This window comes from Myripristis murdjan, chromosome 18 (genome assembly GCF_902150065.1).
Source record: "Myripristis murdjan chromosome 18, fMyrMur1.1, whole genome shotgun sequence".
Lineage (NCBI taxonomy): Eukaryota > Metazoa > Chordata > Actinopteri > Holocentriformes > Holocentridae > Myripristis > Myripristis murdjan.
The window spans coordinates 18,532,881-18,558,719 of NC_043997.1; the positions used below are offsets into that span (position 1 = coordinate 18,532,881).

The window sequence follows — 25,839 nt, forward strand, 5'->3', positions numbered from 1 at the left end:
CTCGGCAAAGACTCCCACACACGCGCGCGCACGCACGCACACACGCAACGCACACACACAACTTCACGCTGCCACCTACTGCAGCGAGGAACCGAAGGTGGACTCTGACGTCACACCAGTTACAGATATGAGCGACTATGCATGTGTATAGACTTTACATGACTGTCAAATATACATTCACTACAAATCAAAATAAAGATACATAAATATACTGCAATATATATAATATAAAGTATATCCTGGTATAAATAATAGTTTTATATCCTCTTATCAGCTCCACCTGTACTGTCTAATGCAGTTCAGTACAAAAGCTCTGCCGTAAATTCTACCCTTTAAGAAAGTTTATCATGTTCAGTTTTTGTTGACATTGTGGAGAATGTGAGAATTTAATTCTGTGTTTACTACTGAGGCTGTAGTTTGCAGAGGTCTTGTGCTGGAGGTTGTTGAAGTGTTACTAATTTTTTTTGTCCTCCCCTGTTTATTTGCATGAGCGGGACAGAATAGTGGAAACACCTCAATAAAATGCAGTCCAACAGCACCACCAACTATGCGCTCAATGCTAAACATAGAAATGAATGAACACCTCTATTACTGTGACAAAAAAAGGCTTCATATGGACTTCATATAGAAATATGAGGGAGAACTGCCTAGAGACCCTCAAGGAGATTATAAAATGAAATTCTCCAGACAGTATATTACAGGAAATAATTAGAAAAAAAGCAATAGATACATAAATAACAACAATACTAACCGACATTAATTGTTAACAATTTTAACAGTGACAATAAAGGATTCTTCTTCTTCTTATTATTATTCTTTAATCTGCACATAGCCTGTGTAGACTGCATTGAAAAGTCACAAAGTTTTAAAGAGACATCAATACAAGGCAAGTCCATGATGCATTTGAAAGACTGCATTTATTTGGCTCCAACAGTACAGTCATATGAAATGTCATCTTGAAATAACGTGTGATCATGACGATCCTCAATGAAATTTCAATAAAGTGTGTAAAAACAAACAAACAAAAAAAGGAGCAGAACAGAAAATAAAACATACCACGGTGACAGAAATGCAATTTGGACTAAAAATAAGCCGCAAAGTGGAAAATTTGTTCTTGCACAGAGCCTGGGTTTGAATTTGGCTGTTTGAGAGTCTGTGGCTGTTCACCGGTCTCAAAATAATTCTGGAGCCCCTTATCAGCTTTATAATGGAAATAAATGTTTCTTTTGTATTTTGGCATTTCTGTTAGTAGCTTGACTGAACAATACTTGAAACCATAACAAGGAAACAACCATCTATCACAATACATTAATTAAAAAAATAATAATAATCAGTTAGCTGCACGTGCTGATGGGACAGCACCTCGTGGGAGCAAATTACTGTACTGTGACAAAGGCTGGAAATCAAACCACAAAACTGAAAAAAATAACAAAATAAAAACAAAACAAAAGCTCAGTGAAATTAAGTAACGGAAACAAAACTTTAAAGGGACAGTACTTGAGACCTCAAAACACAAATCAGTCCAAATCATGTCTTAATGAAAGGTCAATATTTACATTTGTTTCTTTAATAAACTTTTTTTTTTCCCCCAAGGTAGTGGTATACAGGGTAGCATGATTGAACAAATGAAGCTATATAAAATCACGCTCATGTGATATCTAAGCTGCATTTGATGCTGCACACATTAACCAAAGTATAAATTGCACTTTTTTTTGTCAAATGAGCACACATTTCAACAGTACATTAATAATCCACTATACATATATCAAACTACATTCAATGCAAAGAGAGAGAGTGAGAGAGAGAGAGAGAAAGAGAGAGAGAGAGAGAAAAAAAAAAGCTGTGATATTTGACTTATTTCTGCTGCTGCGTTGGCGAGGGCCCGACAACATCCAGGCCAGCAGTGCTTTGTTGTCATACTCTGCTTTCTGACACACAAAACTAAAGAAAAAGCGGATGAATGCCATGGTAAGGCCTGTAGCTGAAGTAAATGCACGGTGAAGAAGCAGATACAACCCCCCCCCCCCCAAAAAAAAAGAGAAAAAGAAAGAAAAAGAAAGAAAAAGTCACTGCCGCTGGAAAGGAATGCCTGTTAAGAACCAAAATGCCTCCATTTAAGAAATCATATAAAAATAAATAATGTACCACTTAAAATACAAATATATGCACAAAATCACTGAAAACTGTTACATACAAAACTCAACAATAAAGAAACTTGTTATGTAGTTCTTGCCACTGATAGTGTGCCGACTGTTGACCCACGAGCAGATAGCACCATTGTTATAGTCAGGACGAGCATCTGTCCTGGGACGCCGATAGCCGAGCTGACACCCTCCTGTTGCTGCGTCACAATAAAACGCTGATGTTTGTCACATCTGCCCTTCCAAGCAAACCCCTCGACATATTCGCATGAATCTGTCACAAGAGTGACATACTGAAGAAAAGAGCTACCTTGCATATTCGTTTACTATGTCAGAACACATTTTTTTGAACAGAAGTAACATGACAATCGATAAATCACGGCGCTGCACCTTCTGATATGGAATGTGACGTAACTGACCACCGATCCAACTGTGAGTTATGAAGCAGTGGAAGTTGCCAAAATCAACTGAACCCAACATTTTTCTGTCAGATTCAGTTCGTCCTGCCCTGTAAAACCATGTCCTCTGTTGTGTTTAAGACACTAAATGAGGTCCTGTGAAACAACGGACTAACCCAGCTGAGGTTGTTTCCTCTGTTCAGCTGCATTTTCTACTGACACAATTGAAAATATCGACTATTTTCAGCTAAACCTTCATCCAAAAATAGCTTGACATTATTATGATTATTATTATTATTATTTTTCAGATTTGATCAAAAGACCTCTTTCAGCTTAGAAGAACCACATCCTGTGAAAACAAAACTGTGCGCTAGGCCTCCCAGTATAATTCCCCAAATCGATGCTCAGTTTCAATACTCAATATTCAGAAAATAACATGAAATAAATCCAGGCGACTGTGTTCATGCAGGGAAATGAGAGCACTAATAACATCCCTTACAAAAAAGTAGCATATTCATCACAACACGGGGTGTGTGAGTGCTCACACAAACAAAATGAGCTTCTTCAATCCTCCAATAAGACCAGAGGCTGGATGCATTTTTTTTTCCTTGACCATCTAAAATTCATTTAACATTGCCCGAGATCTTACCACACTTTCATATGAAGCTGTAATTTAGATGCCATTCCAACATCCAGTAAAATCAATAATCAATGCATAACAACAGTATGCAATTTGTGTTGTTTTTTTCAATACTGTCAGCAAATAAACACCATTCCAGTAACTCAATAAAAAAAAAAAGATAAAAAGTTGTACATTTCTGAAAAAGGAATGAATAAAAGCTTGAGGCACCGAAGGCTATCATACACAAAATATAAACAATGAGTAAGAACGAGAGTAAAAATTCAAAATAAAAATAATCAGAATAATAATCAGAATTAAAAATAAACATGACTGCATTCCGTTAACGCTCTCAGTAGACCTGGAGGCGGATGCTCTGGCTGGTCTCCATGGAGACCGACGAGACTCTTTCCGAACTCTCCTCCGTGATCCAGTCCCGAGCTCTGAGGGATCCCGAGCAGGCCTGTCCCATCTCAAATCCTCGTCAGCCTAATTTTTTTTTCCCTATCAGTGCAGTCAACCCTCCAAGTCATCCCTGTTGCCCAGCGACCTGTGGGCTGCTGGGAAAACGCCCCTCAGAGCGGAGGCACGGGTGTGACGCTGAACCACACGAGTGCAACAGTGAAAGCCTTGCAGCCTTCGTACGCCGCTGCAGCTTTTCACCACAATAAAGCAACAACAATCAACAGCCCATCTTTGCTTTGTTTTCTGGGGGATCGACTTGTTTCAGGCTACCAGCCATGGCGTGACTCCCTTGGGAAGATTAAAGGAAAAGCAAAAGGGACACAAATTACATATTCGGAGCTCTGGGGTTTGTTTTGTTGACAGCAAAAAGGTTAGTTTTTGTTTTTGCAGAAGCCATATCAGAAGCACAAAACGGTGACATGTATGTACAATACATATAAATATATTTTTCAGTAAGCTACTCATGCTTTTTGCAGGGTCAGGGGTGCAAATGTCCTCTTTGAGTCTTTTTTTTTTTTTTTTTTTTTTTAGTCTTTTAGGCTATGGTGGATAGGTGGTGAGCTTGTTGAGACAAAAAAACACAAAAAAACACACAAAAACACCGAGTGCTTGGTGTTAGAGAGCCAGTCCAGATCCCTCCAATGTCTCCTCCTCCTCCTCCTCCTCCTCCTTCACCTCCTCATCCTCCCATGTCTCCTTTCACCCTCCGTGAATCGGACCGGGCTGCGACACTCCGAGCCTGAGCCATGCAAAGACTAAGAGACAAAGTTCTGCCACGGATCTGAACTCCACCACGATGTGGATGTGAGAGAGAGAGAGCGGACACACACGTTTTCCACACGGCGAGGTGAGTAGAAGCAGCTTAGGACGCGAAACTCAGGACGGCTATCTTCGCTTGGTATCATTGTACACATAGATTTCTTTTCTTTTAGATTTTTTTTTCCCATTAAAAAAACTATAAATACCATAAAAGAAGCATTATTTACAAACTCCATGCGTTTCAGGTTAGAGCGATCACTGCAAAGAAAAACACAAGAGAGAGAACAACATGAAGATGGAGCGGAAGATGTTGTCACACTGGTTTCTAACTTCATTCTACATTCTGGTTTGACACAGTGAGAGCTTTCACACAACAGTCACTCATTGTTATGAGGTGGCACTTATATGAAAGGAAACCCATGCAAATGTTTGGGCCGAGTGTGTGAGAAACTGAAACCACACTAAATGACATAGACTGACACTGAATGCACAAAACATTAGGAGCACATTCTCTTTAAAGGTAAAGAGCAGGTGGATTACAGTCAAAACTACATTTCCTGATTCATCTCATCCATCAACTTCATTGTATTACATACCCTGATCCAGATTAAGGATTTTAGAAATAATTTTAGCTTTAATTTGGTCTTAACATTTTGTTCACTCCATACATCTGTGGCCTGTATTTGCAGATTTGAAGTCTATCGCTTTACTCTAAAATGTCTTACCTTCTGCCAGCACCCAGGCATTGGTAATCCATCTGGGCCCTGTTGGAGGAAGAGCAGCAAGGAAGAAACCGCTGATTAGAAACACTCGAGACTGAAGCAGGGATTTGAAGGTGCACGGTTAATAGGAATACGGCACGCGTATCTACAAGTAGATTTTATGTTACAAATACACTTTTAAGTAAGCCTACAAATGCCAAGACACGCTCAAAGATGTTCTGTGTGCAACGTTGATGTAAAAATAAATCCCCGAGCAGGCCTGCAACCAGAGAAAACAGTCCCATCACGTCTGTGTGAGATGCGGCAGATTCAACCTTTTTCTCTAATTTACAACAGTGTTGTCAGGTAAAGCCACTGGCACACATGCACACACGACACCAGTATCACATTTACATGACTTCTGGTGACAGAGCTTGTCCAAATTCAAATGTTTACCTTCTGAGGGCTATCACTGTGTGAGTTAATACTTGTGTTGTGGATGCATCTCACATTATTTGTGCTTTTTGTGACCTGTGGGGACTAATGTAATGTACTCCACAGTTATTGGTAGATACATATAAATAGTATATATGTCATTGGAATAATTATTTCCTGTAATATGCTGCTTGTAGAATGCCCTTCTTCAAGCCCAGGGAGGGTTTTAGGCAATTCTCCCTCACATTTCCCTGCTAATTTATTTTATTTTGTATCTTTTATAATGTTGAGTGTAAACAAAGAGACAAAACAACAACAAAAAAAAATGATAGTGCAGCTTTAACAGTCCAAATATAGCTTTTTCCAATACTGTGTCCAAGTTGAAATATTGAGTTTGAATTGAAACACTGCTTTTCAAACTCCAACATCTTTTTTAGGGAAGGAAAAGGCACCAGGCAGACTGGCTGTACAAACTGTCCTTGATTGTGTTTGGTGGGATACAAAGTGAGCACTTCAAAGGGTATAAAGGACCCCGAAGATACAAAAGCATGAGAAAGTAACTCCTTTGACTGCACTTCTGGAGCCCTTTAGCCTTTGAGTAAATCACTGTGCATGTGACACTGTCAATGTCATTCTGTCAACCACAATGGCGACTATTCATCGGTCTCTCACCCAAAGAAAAGATGCATCTCACTAAGGCATTTTCAAAATGACACTCGTTCGGGCCACATCGTTTGTTTGTTCATTCACCCGTGTGTCATACACAACATCAGATTTTGATGCATCATTCATGGAGGATGACATGTTTACTGTTGCCTTGTTTCTGAGAGCATCTTTCAGCCATTATATGCAACTGTGTGCCATAAAATATTGTGAAAACTGCAACAGTGTATTCTCATTCATGCAGGTAATTCACAGCAAAATACGTCTCATGCAAGGTAATATGTTGGTGCTTAAAATAAAGTTAATATATCTGATGTAAATCAATGAATGTGAATGTAATTCAATGAGGTGACGGCGTTTACTGATGACAGTTGTGATGTATGAGTGTTGTGCCACTGTGTGACTGTATCAACTCTTTAAATCAATGTCAACATGATCGATCCCTATGACACTGCAAAAGCAAACATACTGAGGCACATGAGTTCCAGTTCATCCATAACACTCATATTTCTAAAGGAATGTGGTTCCTCTATGCACCACGCAGCACTGTTTTTACACACAGAAAACATTACTTCTCTTGAAAGGCATAAAGGAACCATTCATGTCGTCACTTAAATAGGTCTGGGGCAGCATTTGACTGAGTCTCTGATCTTCTCTCCTTGGACATGGTCTGGCCCAATTGGTACAAATACAAGTGGGGAAAAGGGAGTTAAAAGAGTAGAGAAGGGGGTCCATGCGTCTGCCGCATGGGCAACTCAGTAAAGGAGTTTGTGTTAGCATCAAGTTAAAGGAGAACCTACGAATCAGCTGGAGGGGAACAGGATTTAAGCAGAACTTTCTTTTATTTAAATAAAGGGTAAGGAAGGATTTAGTTAGAGGGATTCACTTTCAGTATCAAATGCATCAACATAAATATTCGTTGTATATATCTTATTGTTTAATCTATAAATAAAGTGGGCAGCTTGCAGTCAGAAAGTTAGTCCTTTCTTGCCCTGGAGTGCCATCATGTTGGAAAAGATGGGAGCGATTCATTCAGGGAAAATGGAGTTGTGAGCAAGATCAGGTGTGACTGACATGCCTGTGTGGAATTCATTTAGGTAGGTATTAATTAAAAAAAAAAAAAAAATGGGCGGGTGTGTTTGAACCAGTGTACATGCTTGTCAACCGACCAAGCCATGCATGGTTTTGATTGAGTGAGGATTGGTGAGAGGCATGCATGGGTAAGAGGTGGAGGAAAAAGAGAAATACTGTACCAATTGGCATGGGGCATCCAGCCCGTCCAGACCTGGCTGCCCTGGCTCCCCCTTTTCACCCTTAAAGCCCCGGAAACCCTGTTTGTAAAGATGACCTAGGAGTGTTACTGGGAGACAGGTGGACGACGCCAGTCCCGTGCATCCGTCCACTGAGGAGGACGCAAGGGGAGGGGGTGGGGGTGGGGGCGAGGGAGGAGCTGCCCCGTGAGCTCGCTGATACCACAATCCAGCCCAACTCGCCGTCATGCGCTTGTGTTTGAGTGCATGTGACGTCACATTTTGGCGTGGGGGCAGATTTTCAGAGAACTGGTCATTTCAGGTTGTTTGGGTCAGGTGACTTTATCATTCTTGGGGCAGGAGGCCGGGTGTCAGCTGGGCCGCGGGGTGCTCCTCCCTGTTCTGGTGCACTGTTCTACATGGCTGGGAGGTGATTTCCAGCTCACAACTGTGACATACCAATGGGCAGGGCGCATCTAATCCAGGGGCACCCTGTTCTCCTTTCTCGCCCTTGGGCCCTTTTTTGCCCTTCTTTCCCTTCTCCCCCTGTGGATACAATGGTTCGGTTATGTTAAAATCACTTTTGATCACATTTGGGACAGCACTGCTATTAGGAGGGGAGAGATTAAAAAAGGGAGGCTATGGTCCACAAAGGAGAAAAGACAGGGTCAATGTTAGATAGGAGGCTATGCCAGATGGAATTGGGTATTCCAAAACATTCCTCAGAGATAGTACAGGGGAAGGAAGCGGAGCAGTGTAGGAGGGAGTGGAAAGAGAGCCGGTCACCAAAGGGATGTCAAGGGCACAAGGGAGTCAAAAGAGTAGCAGGGAAAACACCTCCAGAGGGACAGAATTAATGAAATCCATTTAAAACTGAAAGAATTAAAACTGTATCCCGTCAGTCTGACATTCAGTGCATGCACGAATAAAAGACAATATACTGAACAAAACAGTTCTCCAATTCAAGGTCTGAATATCAAATTTTCTCTTAAATCAGTGAAAATGAAAATCGGTCAATCATGCAAGGGTTTTAGGAGCTCCGTAATCATTATTCACAATTAAAACCGTCTTCCCCTACACCGGCTCGCATTCATTTATTGTGTCTTTTCAACAGCAACATTTACAGAGAACATCATCCTAAATGTGTCAAAGTCAGTTTTGACAGTTCTGGGTAAATAACCTGGAACAGAAGTAGCTTTTTAATGAGTTTGGAGATGTGAACAAGGCAAATCATATTAATCTTTATCTGCCAAGGAATGGGATACAGTTTCTCGGCGAAATTAAACATCTAAGAAACATGATAAAAGTGTTAGTCAGCATAATGGAGACAGACTAAGCGCTGAAAGCAGATTCAAAAAGCCACGCTATTCTTTACACAAACAAGGGCGGGGTTACCACCGGGTTAAAGAGCACAAAGAACTGAAATGTTGAACGTGTCGAGTTCATGCATGGAAACAGTGGAAAAGAACACAAAGGTGAGTTGAAACTGCCTGTTGTCAATGGACTTGATCTTATTTAACAGCTTGTGCCGTTTGTTACTGATAAGGAAAATGTGTAGAAATCACTTTTGGATGTCTCAAAATGTGATTTGACTCATGGTTCTCAATGAGAAATGAGATGGCAAATCATTCGATGGTGGAGAACAAAAGTTGGTTTGAGAGGACTGGGGATGACATTTTATGCAGAGACGATTTTACATTACACAGAGCCATTATCCAATTGTTATATAAGCAAGATCCTGGTTGGTGAGCACATCTATTCAAAAGGCAAAAATGCCCAAAAATGTCAAACTTAAATATTTAATTGAATCCTAATTGAAGCCTGTCCAGTATCTCTGTGACAATGGACACTAGGATACAGAAAACAAATACTGTTTCAGTATGAGATTGACAAAAATGAATGCCGTCCTACTCCGTCCCCTAGAACTACCATTTATACCACAATAAATTTAAAGGGGGAAAGAATTTACAGCCCAGGATAGTAACTATATATATTTTCTACAGTTCCTCTCACAGTCTCGGTCCATTGACATCAGTCCTTTGCTGCAATGTTAAGGAATTGACAAGCCAATACAGCATTTCTACATCTACCTTTTCTCCTCTTTCACCAAGGTCTCCTTTCTCTCCCTTTAAGCCTGGCAAGCCCTGTAAAAGTACAACTCCACTTAATTACTCTCGCTTCAGGAAGGGAACTGAACTCACTAAGACAAAAGAAGGTTACCTTTCCCCTCGGACAGAGTTGAACTTTAATTAAATACACACAGTGACAAACATGACAGAAGAGGCTGGAAAGGGGACGGTGGGTAAGACGAAAAAGTAAAAAGCAATAAAGAAAACGTGGAGGGATGTGCAACAAGGGAATAACCAATTTTGTAAACTTGATATTATGTGTCTCTGATATTTCAGGAAAAGAAAACGCATAGTTTAGGAACCGGACAGTAGACATGGTATGTTACAGATACTTACATCCAAGCCTGGTGTCCCAGCAGCTCCCTGCAAATCAAGAGGTAAATGTGTCACCATCACCCTGGTAGTTAACATGCATTTGATTTGTTAATTAAAGCCTGCAGCAGAAAATAATAGTTAATATCTTGTACAATTACTTAGAGCAGTGTGTGTAAATACATTTTCTTGAATGCCAGTTTCTATCGTTTAAAGGAATACTCCAAAGTTTTGGGCAAAATACGCCTTTTCTGACTTATCCAGACTCAGACAAGATGTTGGATACCATTTCCACCTCTGGTTAAGTTGAGAAAAGGGTATTTTGACCAAAACGGCGTAGTCTTTTAAGCAAAACATAAAAGGGACAGACAGCATCCTTATCTGTCTCCCAACATTTAAGATAGTGCTTTATAGAATGTGATATTTTAGTGTACACACAAAACATTACTTGTAACTTAATGCTGCTTTTGGTCCAAGACTATCTTGGACAAGCCAAGATAGGAAGATGGCTTCTTGGTGATTTTTGTTGGCTGTTCATTTCAAGATATGTTGTATATGTAATATTTGTGTAGAGACATGTCTTGAATATGTGTGTATCCTTGTCAACAAACTTACAGGAAGTCCATAAGGTCCCCTTGGTCCTGGTTCCCCCTGTGCTCCTCTCTCACCCTAAATAAACAGGTCAGTGTTACGTTCACATAAGATAGATAGATAGATAGATAGATAGATAGATAGATAGATAGATAGATACATAGATAGATAGATACTTTATTCATCCCGAAGGAAATTCACAGTTTTCAGCAGTATCCACAGAGTACAACAATAAAACCAGTGTGCATCGATGTATACAATGTGCATAGATGAGGGCAATGTGCAAATTTACAGTATAAACAGATGATAAATAAATAGCACCCAGATGATAAATAGATGATAAAAAACCAAAAAAAAACAGTGTGGATCGATGTATACAATGTGCATAGATGCGGGCAATGTCCAAATTCACAGTATAGACAGATGATAAATAGCAGCAAGCAATATATACACTATAAACAAGGAATATATAAAAAATAGCAATATGAACAGTAAATAATGCTCAATCAAATTAATATTTCAGAACGCTACTTAGATTGTTCAACCAGTAAAAATACTTAAAATTAAGGTTTATCATGTACAGTATCAGCAGTAAAGAGGTGAAAACAAATGACCTCATAAAAATGTATATATATATATACATTATATATATTTATTATATAACATATATTTTATGTTATATAATGTTTTGTAGCATAAACAGCAGCTATTTTGATGGAGTGAAAGTGTTCACTTACTCTGTCACCCTTCGGTCCAGCGGGCCCAGCTGGCCCCACAGGCCCATCCATGCCCTGCAGAGAGCAGCGTTATCATGGTGAGTTTACAACCCTCATCTGAAAACAATACTAAAATTCTCTCAAAATAGTGTCGATTTTCCCATCAAACACCAGGTAGAACGCAGACGTCATGTTCAGCATCCTGATTTGCACAATATCGTACAAACTCATACAAGTGTCACCCACAGCTATTTGATTCTGGATTGAGCCGCGACTGACACACAGGATCTATAACAGAACTGATGCTAGTTGACATGCACTGGCCACAACAGACATTTATACTGCTGACACAGTTAATGTATGAGTGTGTGTTAATGAGTTGAGTTAATGGCACACGGGACAAACGAGAGCCTTGGGATGCCTGCTGTCACAGCTTCTCGTACTCGTTAACGATCTGATGAGCTCAACTCAACACGGCTGAATTCGACTAACGAAGCCTACTTTTTATATCAAGACCCGATAACTTTCTACTGAGTCACAACGAAACACAGTACCTACTCAGAGGATGGGTGATGTCAATAACAACTTTGAAGGGGAAAAGGGGGGCGGCATGGAGGGTGAGAGGAGGAGACGGGGATTGGGTGGTGAAGCCTCTTGGTCACATGAAACTCACCCTAAGTCCAGGCTTGCCGTCCAAGCCGGAGGCTCCCTGCGTGGTTATGGAGGTATGAGTGACATGAACAAGGCGGGATTAGTATCAGATGAACACAGTGAAAACAGACACTTAATTGCCGTTATTAGGACAGGTTGATGGCAGGGTATACAACAGCTAAATTACACTGTACGTTACAGGGAGGCTGGAAAAAGTAGTGAGCTCAGGCAGATGGAGATGAAGACAGAGCATGTAGAAGGCAGAAGGACACAAATACTGAAAACACACACACAAACACACACACACACAGAAATATATTTGTGCACTAATGCACACATGAACAAGAAACCTGACCAGAGGCCTGAAAGAGGAAAGAAGGATTTCTAAGGAGAATGAGATGGATGTAGGCATGAAGGACAGGGTGAAACTGGTTGGGGAAATCCCATGGTGCATGACTGTATGAAGCACTTACGGGGAGACCCAAGGGTCCACGGTCTCCTTTGTGTCCTGACTCTCCACGCGTACCCTTTGTGCCATGCAATCCAGCTTCACCCTTGAGGACACGATTAACAAAAGATGGATCAGGAACGAGGAAAGGATGCACACATTACTCGCATGTTTATCCTGCATTTGATTGTGCTTGGAAGTCAGATCCTACTCAAATGTCCGACTGAACGGCAGTCCAAATAAAAAATCCCAGTTTGAACATAAACTTTGTTTTAGTAGATATGCATTTAATATGTGATGGAAATTTGCTATAACGCCTTTGTAGAGGGCTTTATTCATACGTTAATGTTAGTGGATTAACACAATGTCAGTCGGCACACAGGTGCTGTGCTTAAGCGAGAAGCAGTCGTGTTTTTCCTCACAAAAGCCCTGAAACGATAAAGGGTCGGAATATCGAGTCGGAACTTTCCGAGTTCCAAGCGAAATGGAATGCAGGAAAGTCTGACATCTGGAACTTCCCGGTCAAAGTGCGAAACAGAACTGCTTTCACGCGCTGGTTTTTCAAGTCAAACCCAGGAGAACAAATGACACACAAACTCGGACATCCTCAAAAAAGGACAGTGCGGATTTGGCTACTTTTTACAAAGCACTCGCTACACTGTTACTAGTTTCTTCAAGGAGGAAGGACAGAAAGTGCAGTAGCTATGGGAGAGAGTCCATTTCAGTAGCTCAAACATAAGTTGTTTTTTTTTCACCATGTTGAGAAGGTTAAAGGCTCAAGGCAGGATCATTGCATCATGTTTTAGAAAGCAATTTTTTTCTCATATTTTGCAAATTCAACAGGGTTGCTGCTGGACACTCCACCACTTGTACCAGTTAATACAAATTCTATGACTCTGATGATCAATACATCATCCATAATAGACAGTATACATTTTCACTGAGGTGACTGAGGGCTCACGAATCAGTTTCTTGGCACGGCATTGGAAATAATAACGTGTGTCAAGAAAAGATACTTGGCAATCATACTAATGTTTGTTTTGCTTCAGTGATTGTGTTGACCAGAATGTTGGCAATGCATCAGCAGGTGGCACTTTGTACTTTTTTGTTGAGATTTACCTTTGGTCCAGGGAAGCCATGGGGGCCCTGAAAAAAATGTGTACATGGCAACATATTAGATTATATAGGAATCGGCTTATTTTACTGTTAATCTGTTAATCTAAATTACCCTTGCAATTTGTGGTCAATCACAGTATACTGAGTTGTAGTGTGTGCTACCAAGTAGGACCAAGTAGCTAACTAACCATTTCCATTTTTTGGGGGGTTTACTGAACGTATTGAGAATGTCTCTTTTGTAATGACTTTCCTTGTGTCTTTACCCCAAGAAAGTATGACACCAACTGCTATTAATAATCTGTCTTTTGACCAGTGAGGTTATTCAAGAGAACATGCCAAGATGCATAAGCATGTTTCTAAGGAATCTGAAAAGCAAAGGTCAGCGCAAATGCAAAGGGAGGATTTCCAACATGTCAGCGCTGAGACTTCCAGTGCAGCTGTAATGTGGACGTGCTGCAGTGTGAACTATAGCACTGTATATGCTGTGTAGGCTGCTGTGACTAATGAGTGGGCAGAGACAACACCGCACTGTCTGCTTTGTTCCTGCAACAACAGGAATGAAAAACACTCGGCTATAAATGGATGTGGATGATTCACCGCAGGCAGTGTTGACACATTAGTGCTTCACCTACGGCACTGATATAGTCAGAGCTGCTGAGACATGTAGGACATTTGCATGTATGTTTTATTAATTTTATTCATTGTATAGGCAGGTGTGTGTATGTGTTCACCTGAGGAGATGCAGTATAACCTTTACATTGACAAAATGTAATTTTTTAAAGGGGTAAACTTACCATGGGACCTGGGGGACCGTGGGGCCCCGGTGGCCCTGGAGGACCAATGATCTGCAAATATTAGATGTAAATACTTTAGTATCATAATTAATATTTCATTGAGGTTATTGTTGTTGGGTTGCATTTCACAATATAAGCACAAAATAAGGCTTTGTGAAAGGTGGCAATAACATTTGTTAGTCTGTTTATGGTGACTGACTTACTGAGGGACCTTCAGGACCAGGCAGGCCTGGATCTCCCTTATCCCCCTTCACTCCATTGACACCCTGAGGAACAAGAGCATTAATACTGTACTCTACCGAACACTGCAGTAAGACAGCCACAGTGTTTTCTACAGTGGATTCTTACTGGTAGGCCGGGCAAACCGGTTGTTCCTTTCTCTCCTGAGGAACCAGGGATTCCCATGTCTCCTTTGGAGCCTTTGTAGCCCTGAAGGAAAATTGCTAGAGGTTAAACACAGACGATAAATGCACGACTGTTTTAACTATTCACCCCGAGGACAATGCTGCAAATGTCTCAATTTGAATGAGGCAAAAGGCACAGAAGAATTGTTGCTTGTTACTTTTGTACAAAGCTTTTATCTTACATCTTATGTATTTACATATTCATGTAAAAAAATAATTTCACATTATTCTAGAGTTGACTGATTTAAGCAAATCACACAAATTGATCCATAAATGAAATTACAAGTTTAACTCACTCTTTCACCGTCCAGTCCAGGAAGGCCAGGCATTCCCTGATCACCCTAAGACAAAGAAAGCAATGCACATCATAATGTTTGCACACACAAAATGAGAAGCAGATAACATTTCCCTATCAGTGAACTTGCAAGTGCACAGCAGGCAAGACAGATGATTTTATGAGGTAAAGAATGTGAAGTTGTCTGTCAGGTTGCCCGACAAATGACACACAAACATGGACGTTCTCAAAAGGAGAATGTGGATTTGGCTACCTTCTACAAAACACTCGCTAAACTATTACTAATTTCTTCATTAGAATAAAGAGGAAAGTAAGCACAACAGCTGTGGGAGAGTCCATTTCAGTGGCTCAAACATAGGTCGTTTTTTTTCTCCATGGTGAGGAGGTTAAAGGTTCAAGGCAGGATCATTGCATCACGTTTTGGAGAGCAATTTTTTTCTCATATTTTCCAACTTCATCATCTGACCTCTCAGGTGTCATTTGTGTGAAATTTCCAAATAGAAAAGTTGTTTTTCAAATATATTTTATAGCATGAAATTCACACACAAGGAAAAAGTTCAACACTTTAGATGGATAAACAAAACTAAAGAGGCACAGTTTGTATCATTTCAAAGGAAATTCTCGGTACCTTTATACCCTGCGGCCCAATTGGTCCAGGAGGCCCAGGGGGACCCTAAATTACAAAAAAGAGAGAGCGGGAGAAAGAAAGAAAGAGATTTAATTTCTCTTAAATTCAAATCAGCAAATATATTTTTGATTTGGGCTGATGTCAGACTGATGTCAGTTCATCTTAGGAACAGCAAGGCCTCAAGACATTCGTGGTGAAAATGGACAAAGTCGTGATTCGCACTTCATCAACAGCAATGGAACTATCGCACTGAAATGGTTTGCAAACGACACAGAATAAATGTTAGGAATCATTAACAGGCGATAATGACAGGACATGATTTTACACTTAACTGCAAGCCACATGCTAAAATCATAAATGTGTTAGCTGGAGGAGGAAGATAATAAGGATTGTCATTAAAGGATGGGAGTGTTACACCTTGCTAAGGCAGGATGAGTTTCAGTAAACAAGAATGATTCCTCAAAATGTTGCACAGGATTTATCTGCAATATACATGTCTTACATCAAAAGTCAGTCCAACGCGCCTTCAAGGTGGTAATATTCATATAACATGAATTAGAATAGAATTAACCCACACACTGTTGCTTTTAACTCAGGATACCATTTCATCAGAGTAAGGCACAAATATTTTCTCATAGGGTTGGTTTGTAGTGATATTTAAAGAACCAGCCGTTCAGGCTGCTTCCAGGGTTGGTCATGGCAAACATAGGCCTATATGAGTTGTTGGGTGAGAAAGCACAAATGGAACAGGGCAGGGCAAAATCAGGGTTGGGTTTGGGGTTGGAGTCCATGCGAGGACAAAGGTGCATCGCTTGTGGAGATGATGTAATACACACAATAGAGCTGAATTACCGTTACTGTAATAGTGGTAATCTTCTGCAGAGGGCCAAAGAAGGCGAGGGGGAGGAGGAGGTGAGAGAAGATTGCAGAGATTACTCAGCAAAAAAGACCTTTGTGTCAGCATATATTTGAACAGATAAACAAGGGTAATTAGCCTATCATCTGAACAAAATGGAGCCTTAAATAGTAATGATTATTAGAGAGCCCTGCGCTTCAATGGGGTCTAAATTTATGAAAGCTTTTATAAGCCAGAGATAGAAGAATGAGAAAATGTGGAGTGGGGCAATAACACATGAAAGAGACTGACTCTGACTCTTTTAGCTTGCAGTACTTAACAAAATACAGCACAAGGAGTTGTACAAGCTTAACTTTACTCTACTGAACATCTGATCTTGTGGCTGTGTATTCTGAAACATCATGCATCAACTAGAGGGGAAATGTCTTAGTCTTAGTCCATGGCGTGTCTAACCTGCAAGGCTTCCTGGATGTTTCCATTGTAGTCAATGATCTCAGTGGCTCCTTGGTCTCCTTTCTGCCCAGGGGGCCCCTGCACATGGTTGACATTAGGAAACACATTTAAACACATCACATGTGCTTTCATTTACTACTGTATCCAAAACCTGCTAAACTTGATTCATATATGCTATCAGAGATCGTGCACAACGCTTGGTATGCTGAAACTTGCGTGCCAGCTCCAAACCACAAAGAGCACTAGATTAGTTTGAATGCTGCCCCCTGGTGGTTGCTTGCCAAATGCTGATGTGCTTCTCCCTCTCGCACTATGTGCCAACATAATGTGAATCCAACATTGATATGGGATTTAAAATGTATGCCGACAGCAGGAATTCATCAGTATACTACATATAGTATGCACAATCCTGAACTCATGAAAGCTGAGCTGATTCTCCTCAGTGTGCAGTGAGGGTTGAAGACATGTCATTTGTTTTCCCAAGTGCTGACACGTACCCTTGGGCCACCAGATCCCAAGTCTCCTTTATCTCCAGTTTCTCCCTAAAGTGAGATGATAAACAAAGAAATGTTCATAAAAGGAACTGAATTAAAATTACTTATTTAACTGTATTTTCCAACAGAGTCCAAAAGCTTTTTAAAATGTAAAAATGCATAAAGTGGGCTTCTACATGCTGTCATATAACATATCATTATATCACAATATGTCATACCTCTTTGCATCAAATTGAATGGTATTCAGTACAACATAATTCTGCTGCTTTGCTGTTAATTAACTGATCAATTCCTAATTCCTAATAATTTCCATTTTTGAAGCTTTTTTGCAGTATTTACAGCCTGCATAGTGTGCCATAAATGGGATGTACCAAATTATACCAGCTACAACAGCATCACCATTAATAATCAAACTACCGCTGCTAGTAACAGCTAGAGGGTACTTCAGTGGAGTGCAAACCTGAAGAGCAATTCTCCAGCTTGCAAAGCTGCAGGCATCTGTTTGTTTATCATTTTTTGTCTTTGGGGTTTAAATTTCCAAGCACATGAATTGGACACTGTTTGAAGGCTGACTTGGAAGTCCCAGATGTTTGGCTATCCCGCCAGCAATTAAATGCTGCATACTATTTATGGCTTAAATAACAGATATATCATCTAATAGTGGAGATTGCAAGGGTTAAAACGGTCTTCTTTCAGTTGTACTAATAACATTAATAACAATAACAATAACAATATTAATATTGTTGTCTATTTCCATGCTTACCTTTGAACCTTTAGGGCCAGGTGTACCAGCCTCTCCTTGTGATCCCTGCCATCACAGTCAACAGAAATAGTAGAGTTTGATGGACGCTATGTGTAAAATTCATCCTTTAGACATGCACATATGATTATAACAGCTTTCTTTATGGAATTCGGCCCATATACTTCACCATAAAGTCAATGAACTTCTCATGCATATTTGACAAAGCAAATGTCATCAGCTTCTCTTATGCCTCCCCGGAGAGCAGCATGGTAAGCTTCACTAAATGAAGCAGCTTTTAATATGCCATAACCACAGAGCAATGGAGAGAGTGTTTATTTGAGTTCCATCATTGATAATGGAGGGGTTGCTCTTTTGGGGTTTCTAATAGGATATGAAACAGAGCTAAGGGTTGTCTCAGTTTAGACTGGAGCTGAAACCACCTGCCAGGTCAGCGCCAGACATAAACAATGGTAAACTCATTTATATTTGGTTTACTTTACTTGGACCCCAGGGAAGGCCTTGAACTCATTATTGGCTATAATGGTATACTCATTTCTCTTTGTTAAAACGACTGAATAGTTGATGAATAGAGTGAAACCGGTGCTTTGGGAATGGATTCTGCTTTGTCTTACTCATGACATCGGGCTCTATGAACATCACTGTGTGCTTAGACTGAGGAGCCTATAGATGGCAGCAAACAACCACTGAGCCACACGAGTACAAAGAGCAGCTGAGAGCAAGAGTCTCTTTAAACACATGGAGCCAGCTTTTACTTTGACAAAAGGACATACAAAAAAAGACATGCACATTCATTCCATACATGTACACACTGACCTTTGGTCCAACGGGTCCGATGTCTCCTCGTTCACCCTTGCCTGGCGCCCCGCGGTCCCCTCTTTCACCCTATAACGTCATAATAACATTAATAATATGTACTGATATGTAAACTGGCACACGCCCCGGTAACAGATCACATATCTGGCCATTTTACTCAAGAGGGTCAGATAAAAGGTAACTTACAAATAACTGTGTGTCTGCATCTTGAACATTGATTTAGTGGACCAGAGTAGAGCTACAGACCAAGGATCAGTTTAATTTCTTAGCTCTTTCTGAACAGCAGAGCTGCTGTCAGTGTTTGGTGAAAAACTTTCTGAATCACATGACTGTGGTTTCTGTGGTCTCTCCTGGTCTGATGTTTCTTAACAGTCTGCTTACTTAATGGGTTTCCATGGTCATTCATGGATATTTACAAATGCTGAATCAGCATAACCTTTCATTATGAATATGCCGCCAAAAACAAAGAAGAGTCTGGTGGTTTGTGACCCTTGACAAGGCCCCAAAATAATCAAATGCATTAAGCTTCCCTCCTCCTCTATTTTGAACCTGGGGGAGCAAAGTGCTCATTGAGACCTGCACTCATTGTTCATTCAGATTGTACACCTTATGTTCCAATTCCCTCAATGAATTCACAACAAAAAGGCCAATAGAGGGCGATGTGGTATAATTTAGTTAGAGCCCATATTCGCCATCATTTATCACGCTCCTTGTCCAGCACGCTTGGATCCGTAGAGCATTTCCTGTCTTAGTCTCTTTAAGCAGCTGCTTACTAATAGTAATTTAGATGCATATAATTGGAGAATTAAGTTACATCGATTGAAAATGTTTCAAACTCTTTGGTAGACTGTCATCTACAGTAGTCCCCTTCACAGCTCTGCAGTGGTTGGGCATGAACAGCGAGGTAGAAACCGAGAAAAGCCTCAGATGTGTCAACAGCGGCGAACAAAGACACAATGTAGTTACCAAGTTTTTCCAGAGATAAATTCTTTTCTTCTAGACCATGACATTTGATTAGGAAACAGACACACGACGTGACACTGGACAAAGAAAAACCCCATCTTGACTGTCGATGTATGGAAAACGAAATGGGACAATGGGAACTTTAATTCCAGTGTGGCTGCATCATCAGCACTGGCTCTGCAGTCTGATAAAGTCATGACTACAAGATTAGCTGATTCTTACGATGCTGGGCGCTTGCAATGGAGAGATTAGTGATTTCAGTCATTATCGCACTGACAGTAATGCAATAAAATGGGCTGTAACAATCTGTCAGAGCTGTTGCATCTCCTGGTCATTGACTTGAAACATTCAGAGTGCTGCTCTAAGCGCTTTCTTGCTCTTGCGTCTTTCTTATTGTTCTGCATGACTGCGACGGCTGTAGTTTACATATGTGTGCATACGTGATGAGCGCTCGTCACTGGCCACCCACCTTCGTTCCTGGGAGTCCTGGAAGCCCTGGCTCTCCCTGGGGACCAAGGAATCCAGGTTCGCCCTGGAATAATCAACAAGATATAATTTATTTTTCCACGGGGTATTTATATCAGTGTTGCACTACCTTCACCCACTCATAATGAGCGCCAAACACATGTGATGCATGGGAAAACAAATTCAAAAAGACAAGCATGCACGTACTTTCATATAAACACACACACTCATGCACAAACACATGCACATATGCTTGCACTCACACGCGTATACACACAAACACACACACACAAACACAAATAATCAATGCCAGTGGCTTGTTAATTTATCCCCTCATTTCACATACAGCGATTCCCCTCTTTGAATGAGCCTTCTCAAGCTGTAATTTCTGACTAAGCAGGCTCTTGTTAGAAAGTCATCAGAGTTTGCAAAAGTGTTTTGCTTAAGTTGATGCGCAAGGCAAATTCGTTGCCGCTTATGATGATTTCACTGTCATTTTAACATTTTTATCATACTGTACCATCTGCAACTAATGCTTCCCACTGACATGAGGGACCCTGAAGAATTTCGGGATGGCAATGGACACTTGCCTCTCAAACTGTGACTGGATAAACAAGGAAGAATGCAGCGCAGACCAGAGTGCAAGCTGAGCTCAGACCTCATGAGTGCTAAGTTAGCAAAATGCTGTTAGATTCCATCAAGCATTCAGGCCCCTTAAGTAAAAACAGGAGTACATAAAATGAAAGGCTTTTTACAAGGCCAGCAGGTTACAAGCATACCAAAAGGGAAAAACAGAAACAAAACAGCAACAGGCATTATCTCATTGTGTCCGTTTGAGCATTCCTTGCATTCAGGTGCTGTATATGTCAAGCTGATGACCGTGAGGAGCATTGAGGAGTTTGCTATACTGGAAGTATGCCGATGACTGTGAAACATTGTGTACCTCTAGCGTATCTGTTTCTCTTACAGCAAATGAATAATCCCTATCTGTGTACTTACAAAACAAAAAGCCTAGGACTAAGTAAAATGAAAATGCCTCTCTTCAACAATGATGAGGCTCTTTTAGATGTGGATTGCAGTGTTTACCTACCAGGGGTGCAGATTACGATCAGCGATTCTATTCATTACCTTATAGGCCACTTTTCTCACCATCTGAACAAGCCACTTTTCTTGGCGACTTCTGCTTTGTTCATCACAGATACGTTTTTTTCCCCCTTGTGAGTAGAGTTCTCATATTCTGCCCGAACCCGACCCGACCCGACCCGACCCGACATTTTCGGGTCGGGTCGGGCCTAAAATTTACGTGAATTGGGCGGGTCGGGTCGGGCTTCGGGTTCTGTGGGGGATTTTTTTTTTTTTTTTTTTTTTTTCTAAATAAAAAAATAGAATTATGTGTTCTGTTATTGATTGTGACGTTTCATTTTTATGTGACTGGTGGAGAGAGTGAGAGACTGGATTGGATTTGGAGGCTAAACTTTCAGTGACAGACAACCAGCTGTGCGAGCGCAGCGCAAACAAGTGAGAGAGTTGCAGCAGTATCCCGCTGTGCTGGCAGACTCGGAGCAGGGACGGTTTCTGCTATGTATTGACCCGCACATGCCGCGGCACCATCAGTCGGCATCTGGCGGGCCGGACGCGGCACCGTCCGATACCGCGCCCACCCGTCAGGTCTGCCGGATCTGACAGGTGAGCTGCCTGATACCGACTGATGGTGCCGCGGCCGACCGGCTTTTTTTTTTTTTTTTTTTTTTTTTTTCGGGCTTTATCGGGCTGTCGGGCCTAAAGTTCGGCTAATTAGTCGGGTCGGGTCGGGCCTCGGGCTGGCCCAGTCGAGCCCGGGTCGGGTCGGGTCTTAATTTTCAGGCCCGATGAGAACTCTACTTGTGAGTCATTTCTGCTCGAGCTCGTTGCTTAAAACCTCAAATGTGCAAGCGCTACATTGCAGCCTAGGTATGAATCCCACACAGCAGGAGAAGCAAGATAACAACATGGTCAGGATGGGTTTCAGGATGTCATACGTGAGGCGTAACTGTATGTGTGGGTCAGCTGAGTTTGGTTACGGGCTGGCTGAGCGCTGGGAGAGATGGGCTGAAGCGGATGGACAGGGACAAGACTGGGGGAATAACTGGGGATGAAAACAGCGAAGCATTTACCTTTATCCCTGGAAGCCCAGGCAGCCCTGGAAGTCCTGGCTCTCCCTACACAGGAAAAGTGTGACATGTTACAGCCAAGCCAAGCTAAGCTGAGTCAAGCCTCACTGCTAGGCTCTTTAGGGCTTTACGCTGCTCTAGACTCCATTTTCCATTTGTATTTTCTCGGCCTATTATCGCAGATACTGAAGAGTGGCCCGATGTCTACTGGTGTATGGCGACAGTCATTCGGTTGTGGTAAGCTCCAGCAGAAGGCACTGCACATGCACTTTCATACCAACTCATGCAGTCACGGGCCTGATAGGGTGATTAGTGTTTGTTATTTTGGACTACCAAGGTCTTTTTTAGCAAATCTCAATCACTTACTGGATCATTCAGGCTTTCGCAATTGGAATCAAGGTTTATTGTTATTTCATTGGTTAGCACAGGTATGCAAGTTCTGGTTCCTGGAGTGAAAATGATCAAATGTTTTGGATTAAAGTTGCAAAAGCTGTTTTGGAGAGCTGCTGTGGCTTTAAGGTGATTAGAGTTTGGCAGCGCTAGAGGCTAGAAGCGAAGTTGGTCTTTTTTCTCCATTACCAAGGTCAGGTCATTGTCAAGTGGAGAACTCTAGACTCCCATTGCATGGAAGTATGACTGCAGTAGAGTCATTTGATTCAACTGTGGAAAAATCAGAGGTCAAGTCCCTTGAGAGCTTTCTGAGAGACTTTCAAAACAAAACTTCTGACTCGGGATAATTTAACGCTCTATTAAGACTATTATATTTACGGCATATGAAAAGAAATGATTAACACTGCACGAGAATGATCAACTGTAATGGCACTCAGGGGATCAGAGAGAGTGCTGTAAATTTCCATTGTGGCTCATGAAAGCATTGTAAACGTAATGAATAAAATAAAATAAAATAAAAGTCTCTCTTGTGGGTTACTACTTCACCAAACCTTACTGAATATCATCCAGTGGTAATATTTAATGGACATCAACAACTCACTTCATAATGTCCAAAATGATAAGGAATAAAAATCGCAAGCGTGTCAGCACAAACAGGACGGCTGTAAAATGCGAGATAAGATAAAGCAGTTTGTCCGTCCAGCCATGAGCGTGCTTTGCAGCACAGCAGAAAGAGACATCTGTTAAAAGTCCTTCTGTGTGTGCCTCCAAGAAGAGAAGAGACTGGGGGAGTTAATGGGGTGTGGCGCTTGGGATTAAAAGTGTAATTAGATGGGGTAGTGGTGCAGTCTTGACAGCAGCCCAGCCAGGAGGACAACTAATAACTTTTATGCTGCATGGAAATTGCTCTTCTTCCACCGCATCCTTGTTTTTCACGGAAAAGGTAGCACAGGCTTCTCACCGTCATCTATCTTCAGCAATATCTCCTTGATTTTCTACGGTGCCATCAAAACTGTGTCAAACACTACGGCAGAATACAAAATTGTCTGGGTTAGGGGTGGAGATGCGGCCATGCTAGCGAGCGAATGCTTAGAACATCAAAGACATATGCAGATGTCAGAGAGTTTGGCTGCTGAGGTAAGTAATGAATCGACTTTATGATATCAAAAGAGTGTGACGACTGCAGGTCTCACTAAACCGAGCGAAAACACCCCCCAAAAAAGATTTAGTGCATCCAGAAGTGTTAGTATGATGCGAGGGGCCTCGCTGTGGCTCAGATCAAGAGTCAGGGCAAAGTAAATACAAGACAAGTCAGAACGCTGTGATGCATTAGAGTTCAATTTGAAGTGTCGGCTTCCTCCTCGGGAATCTCAAGCCCTTATTGCACTTTAAACACAGAGTCACCGCCACTTTTATATTGCTCTTGTTAAAAAAAAAAAAAAAAAATCCAAGTTGTACATAGTGAGCCTGATGCAAAAGAGATCACGACTTCACCTTGTATATGAAAATGTGTTTGCAGCCTTGTGAAGCCGCACAATAACAATACTGTGAGGCTGCTGAAGAAATATGTTCACAGAGTTATATTGAGCATTTTTTGTTATTGCAACAGCAGGAGATTTTATTCCTCTAGTCACTATTCTCAAAACAGAAAGCGCTTATTAAAACTACTGCTGCCAAATTACTATGGCTATAGTATAAATTGTTTAAAAACTGGTTCCCAGCAATCTAAAAAGCTTCTACAAATTCACAATTATTACTACAATTACTGCTACTGCTATTTGTGGGACTGATGTCTACGTCATGGAGCCAGTGGTGGTAGCGAGCGATCGTTACCTTTTGTCCGCTTCGTCCAGGTTCTCCAGGTTCACCCTGCAATACAGGCAATGAGTTCGTTCCATAGAAATCACAAAGAACAGACATGAACAATCACGCTAATGCCAGTGACCAATTTCAACATAAGCTCTCACCTTGATGCCTGCAGCAGACGAGCCTGCATCTCCCTGAAAGCGAGAGAAAAAAAACACACAAAACATCCTAAAATTACTTTGAAGAGGTGGAAAATGGAAAATGGTGGTGGAGATGATTACAGCACTTGATGGTGTTTTTTTTTTTGTATGGTCAGACCAGGAACAAACAGTACTGTGCAATTACGTTTGCAAAAAAAAAAAAGCAACAGAGAGGGGGAATGCTCAATTTTTATTGAACAATGCAATATTGTGTAATATTGTGACTGCAGTCATTATGGAGATGGAGGAACGAAATTGGAGGATCAAACAGCGTTCATTTTGAATGGTCCTGCTCACTAATTCTTGAGACGGCGCCCTGTGTGTGACTACAGGCCACTTTTTAGACACTGGCATCTTTTTAGACATCCACAATGTAGCTGCATGCAAAACCAATCAAATCCACAGCATTATAAAAGATAAGGGGCTCAAACAACACAGCAGGGGCTGCCAAAAGCAATTTAAATACATTTTTTTTTTTTTTTTTACCATCGCATCTCCTCATATTGGCTGTTTTTCCTGACATCCAGAACCCAGGACTTCTCTATGAACTGTATTACTACTGCAGTGTACAGTAAAAACAGACATAAAACGAGGGGCCAATAAGCATAATTATGGGCGGTTGGTGGGAAAAGGGAGTGGGGAGAAAGAGACTGGGTCTTGAGCTCTGGTGCGGATCCTGTGGTTACACTACACATACGCCTCATGCTCAGAAGTTGCTGAAGGAATGCCTCCCGCCCTCAGCTTTTTATGGGAGTCATTATGATGCATAGCACACAAGGCATGTTTAATTGCAGCATTTTTTTTCGTGCAGACAATAAACTGTGTTACTGTTTACAGCTGAGCTTTGCTGCATGCTCAAGTGCGCTGCGAGCCCCCTGTTAAGGCTTATCAGTCCCACTTTTTATATGGACGTTTTCACAAGTTAGCGCTCGCTTGTTACATATTTAATTGAGGGTACAAAAGATATGAGG

At 41.2% G+C, this 25,839-nt stretch overlaps 1 protein-coding gene across 2 annotated transcripts in view; it reads right to left on the reverse strand.

Moving 5' to 3' along the window:
- Nucleotides 1-4,334: 4,334 nt before the first annotated feature.
- Nucleotides 4,335-25,839, reverse strand: part of col25a1 (collagen type XXV alpha 1 chain) — a 144,405-nt gene continuing 122,900 nt past the window's right edge. The window contains exons 14-36 of one of the 2 annotated variants that reach the window (XM_030076969.1): nt 24,830-24,862; nt 24,696-24,731; nt 22,476-22,520; nt 20,327-20,389; nt 18,895-18,963; nt 18,082-18,126; nt 17,322-17,366; nt 16,825-16,902; nt 15,516-15,560; nt 14,889-14,933; nt 14,537-14,617; nt 14,392-14,454; nt 14,189-14,239; nt 13,398-13,424; nt 12,304-12,384; nt 11,853-11,888; nt 11,201-11,254; nt 10,488-10,541; nt 9,897-9,923; nt 9,522-9,575; nt 7,891-7,977; nt 5,108-5,146; nt 4,335-4,640 (exon numbers count right to left, since the gene is read on the reverse strand). In XM_030076969.1, coding sequence (XP_029932829.1) covers nt 4,638-4,640; nt 5,108-5,146; nt 7,891-7,977; nt 9,522-9,575; nt 9,897-9,923; nt 10,488-10,541; nt 11,201-11,254; nt 11,853-11,888; nt 12,304-12,384; nt 13,398-13,424; nt 14,189-14,239; nt 14,392-14,454; nt 14,537-14,617; nt 14,889-14,933; nt 15,516-15,560; nt 16,825-16,902; nt 17,322-17,366; nt 18,082-18,126; nt 18,895-18,963; nt 20,327-20,389; nt 22,476-22,520; nt 24,696-24,731; nt 24,830-24,862 — 1,161 coding nt within the window. In that variant the 3' untranslated portion in view covers nt 4,335-4,637. The remainder of the gene's footprint in view (nt 4,641-5,107; nt 5,147-7,890; nt 7,978-9,521; nt 9,576-9,896; nt 9,924-10,487; nt 10,542-11,200; nt 11,255-11,852; nt 11,889-12,303; nt 12,385-13,397; nt 13,425-14,188; nt 14,240-14,391; nt 14,455-14,536; nt 14,618-14,888; nt 14,934-15,515; nt 15,561-16,824; nt 16,903-17,321; nt 17,367-18,081; nt 18,127-18,894; nt 18,964-20,326; nt 20,390-22,475; nt 22,521-24,695; nt 24,732-24,829; nt 24,863-25,839) is intronic. The other variant, XM_030076970.1, reaches the window with a different exon arrangement.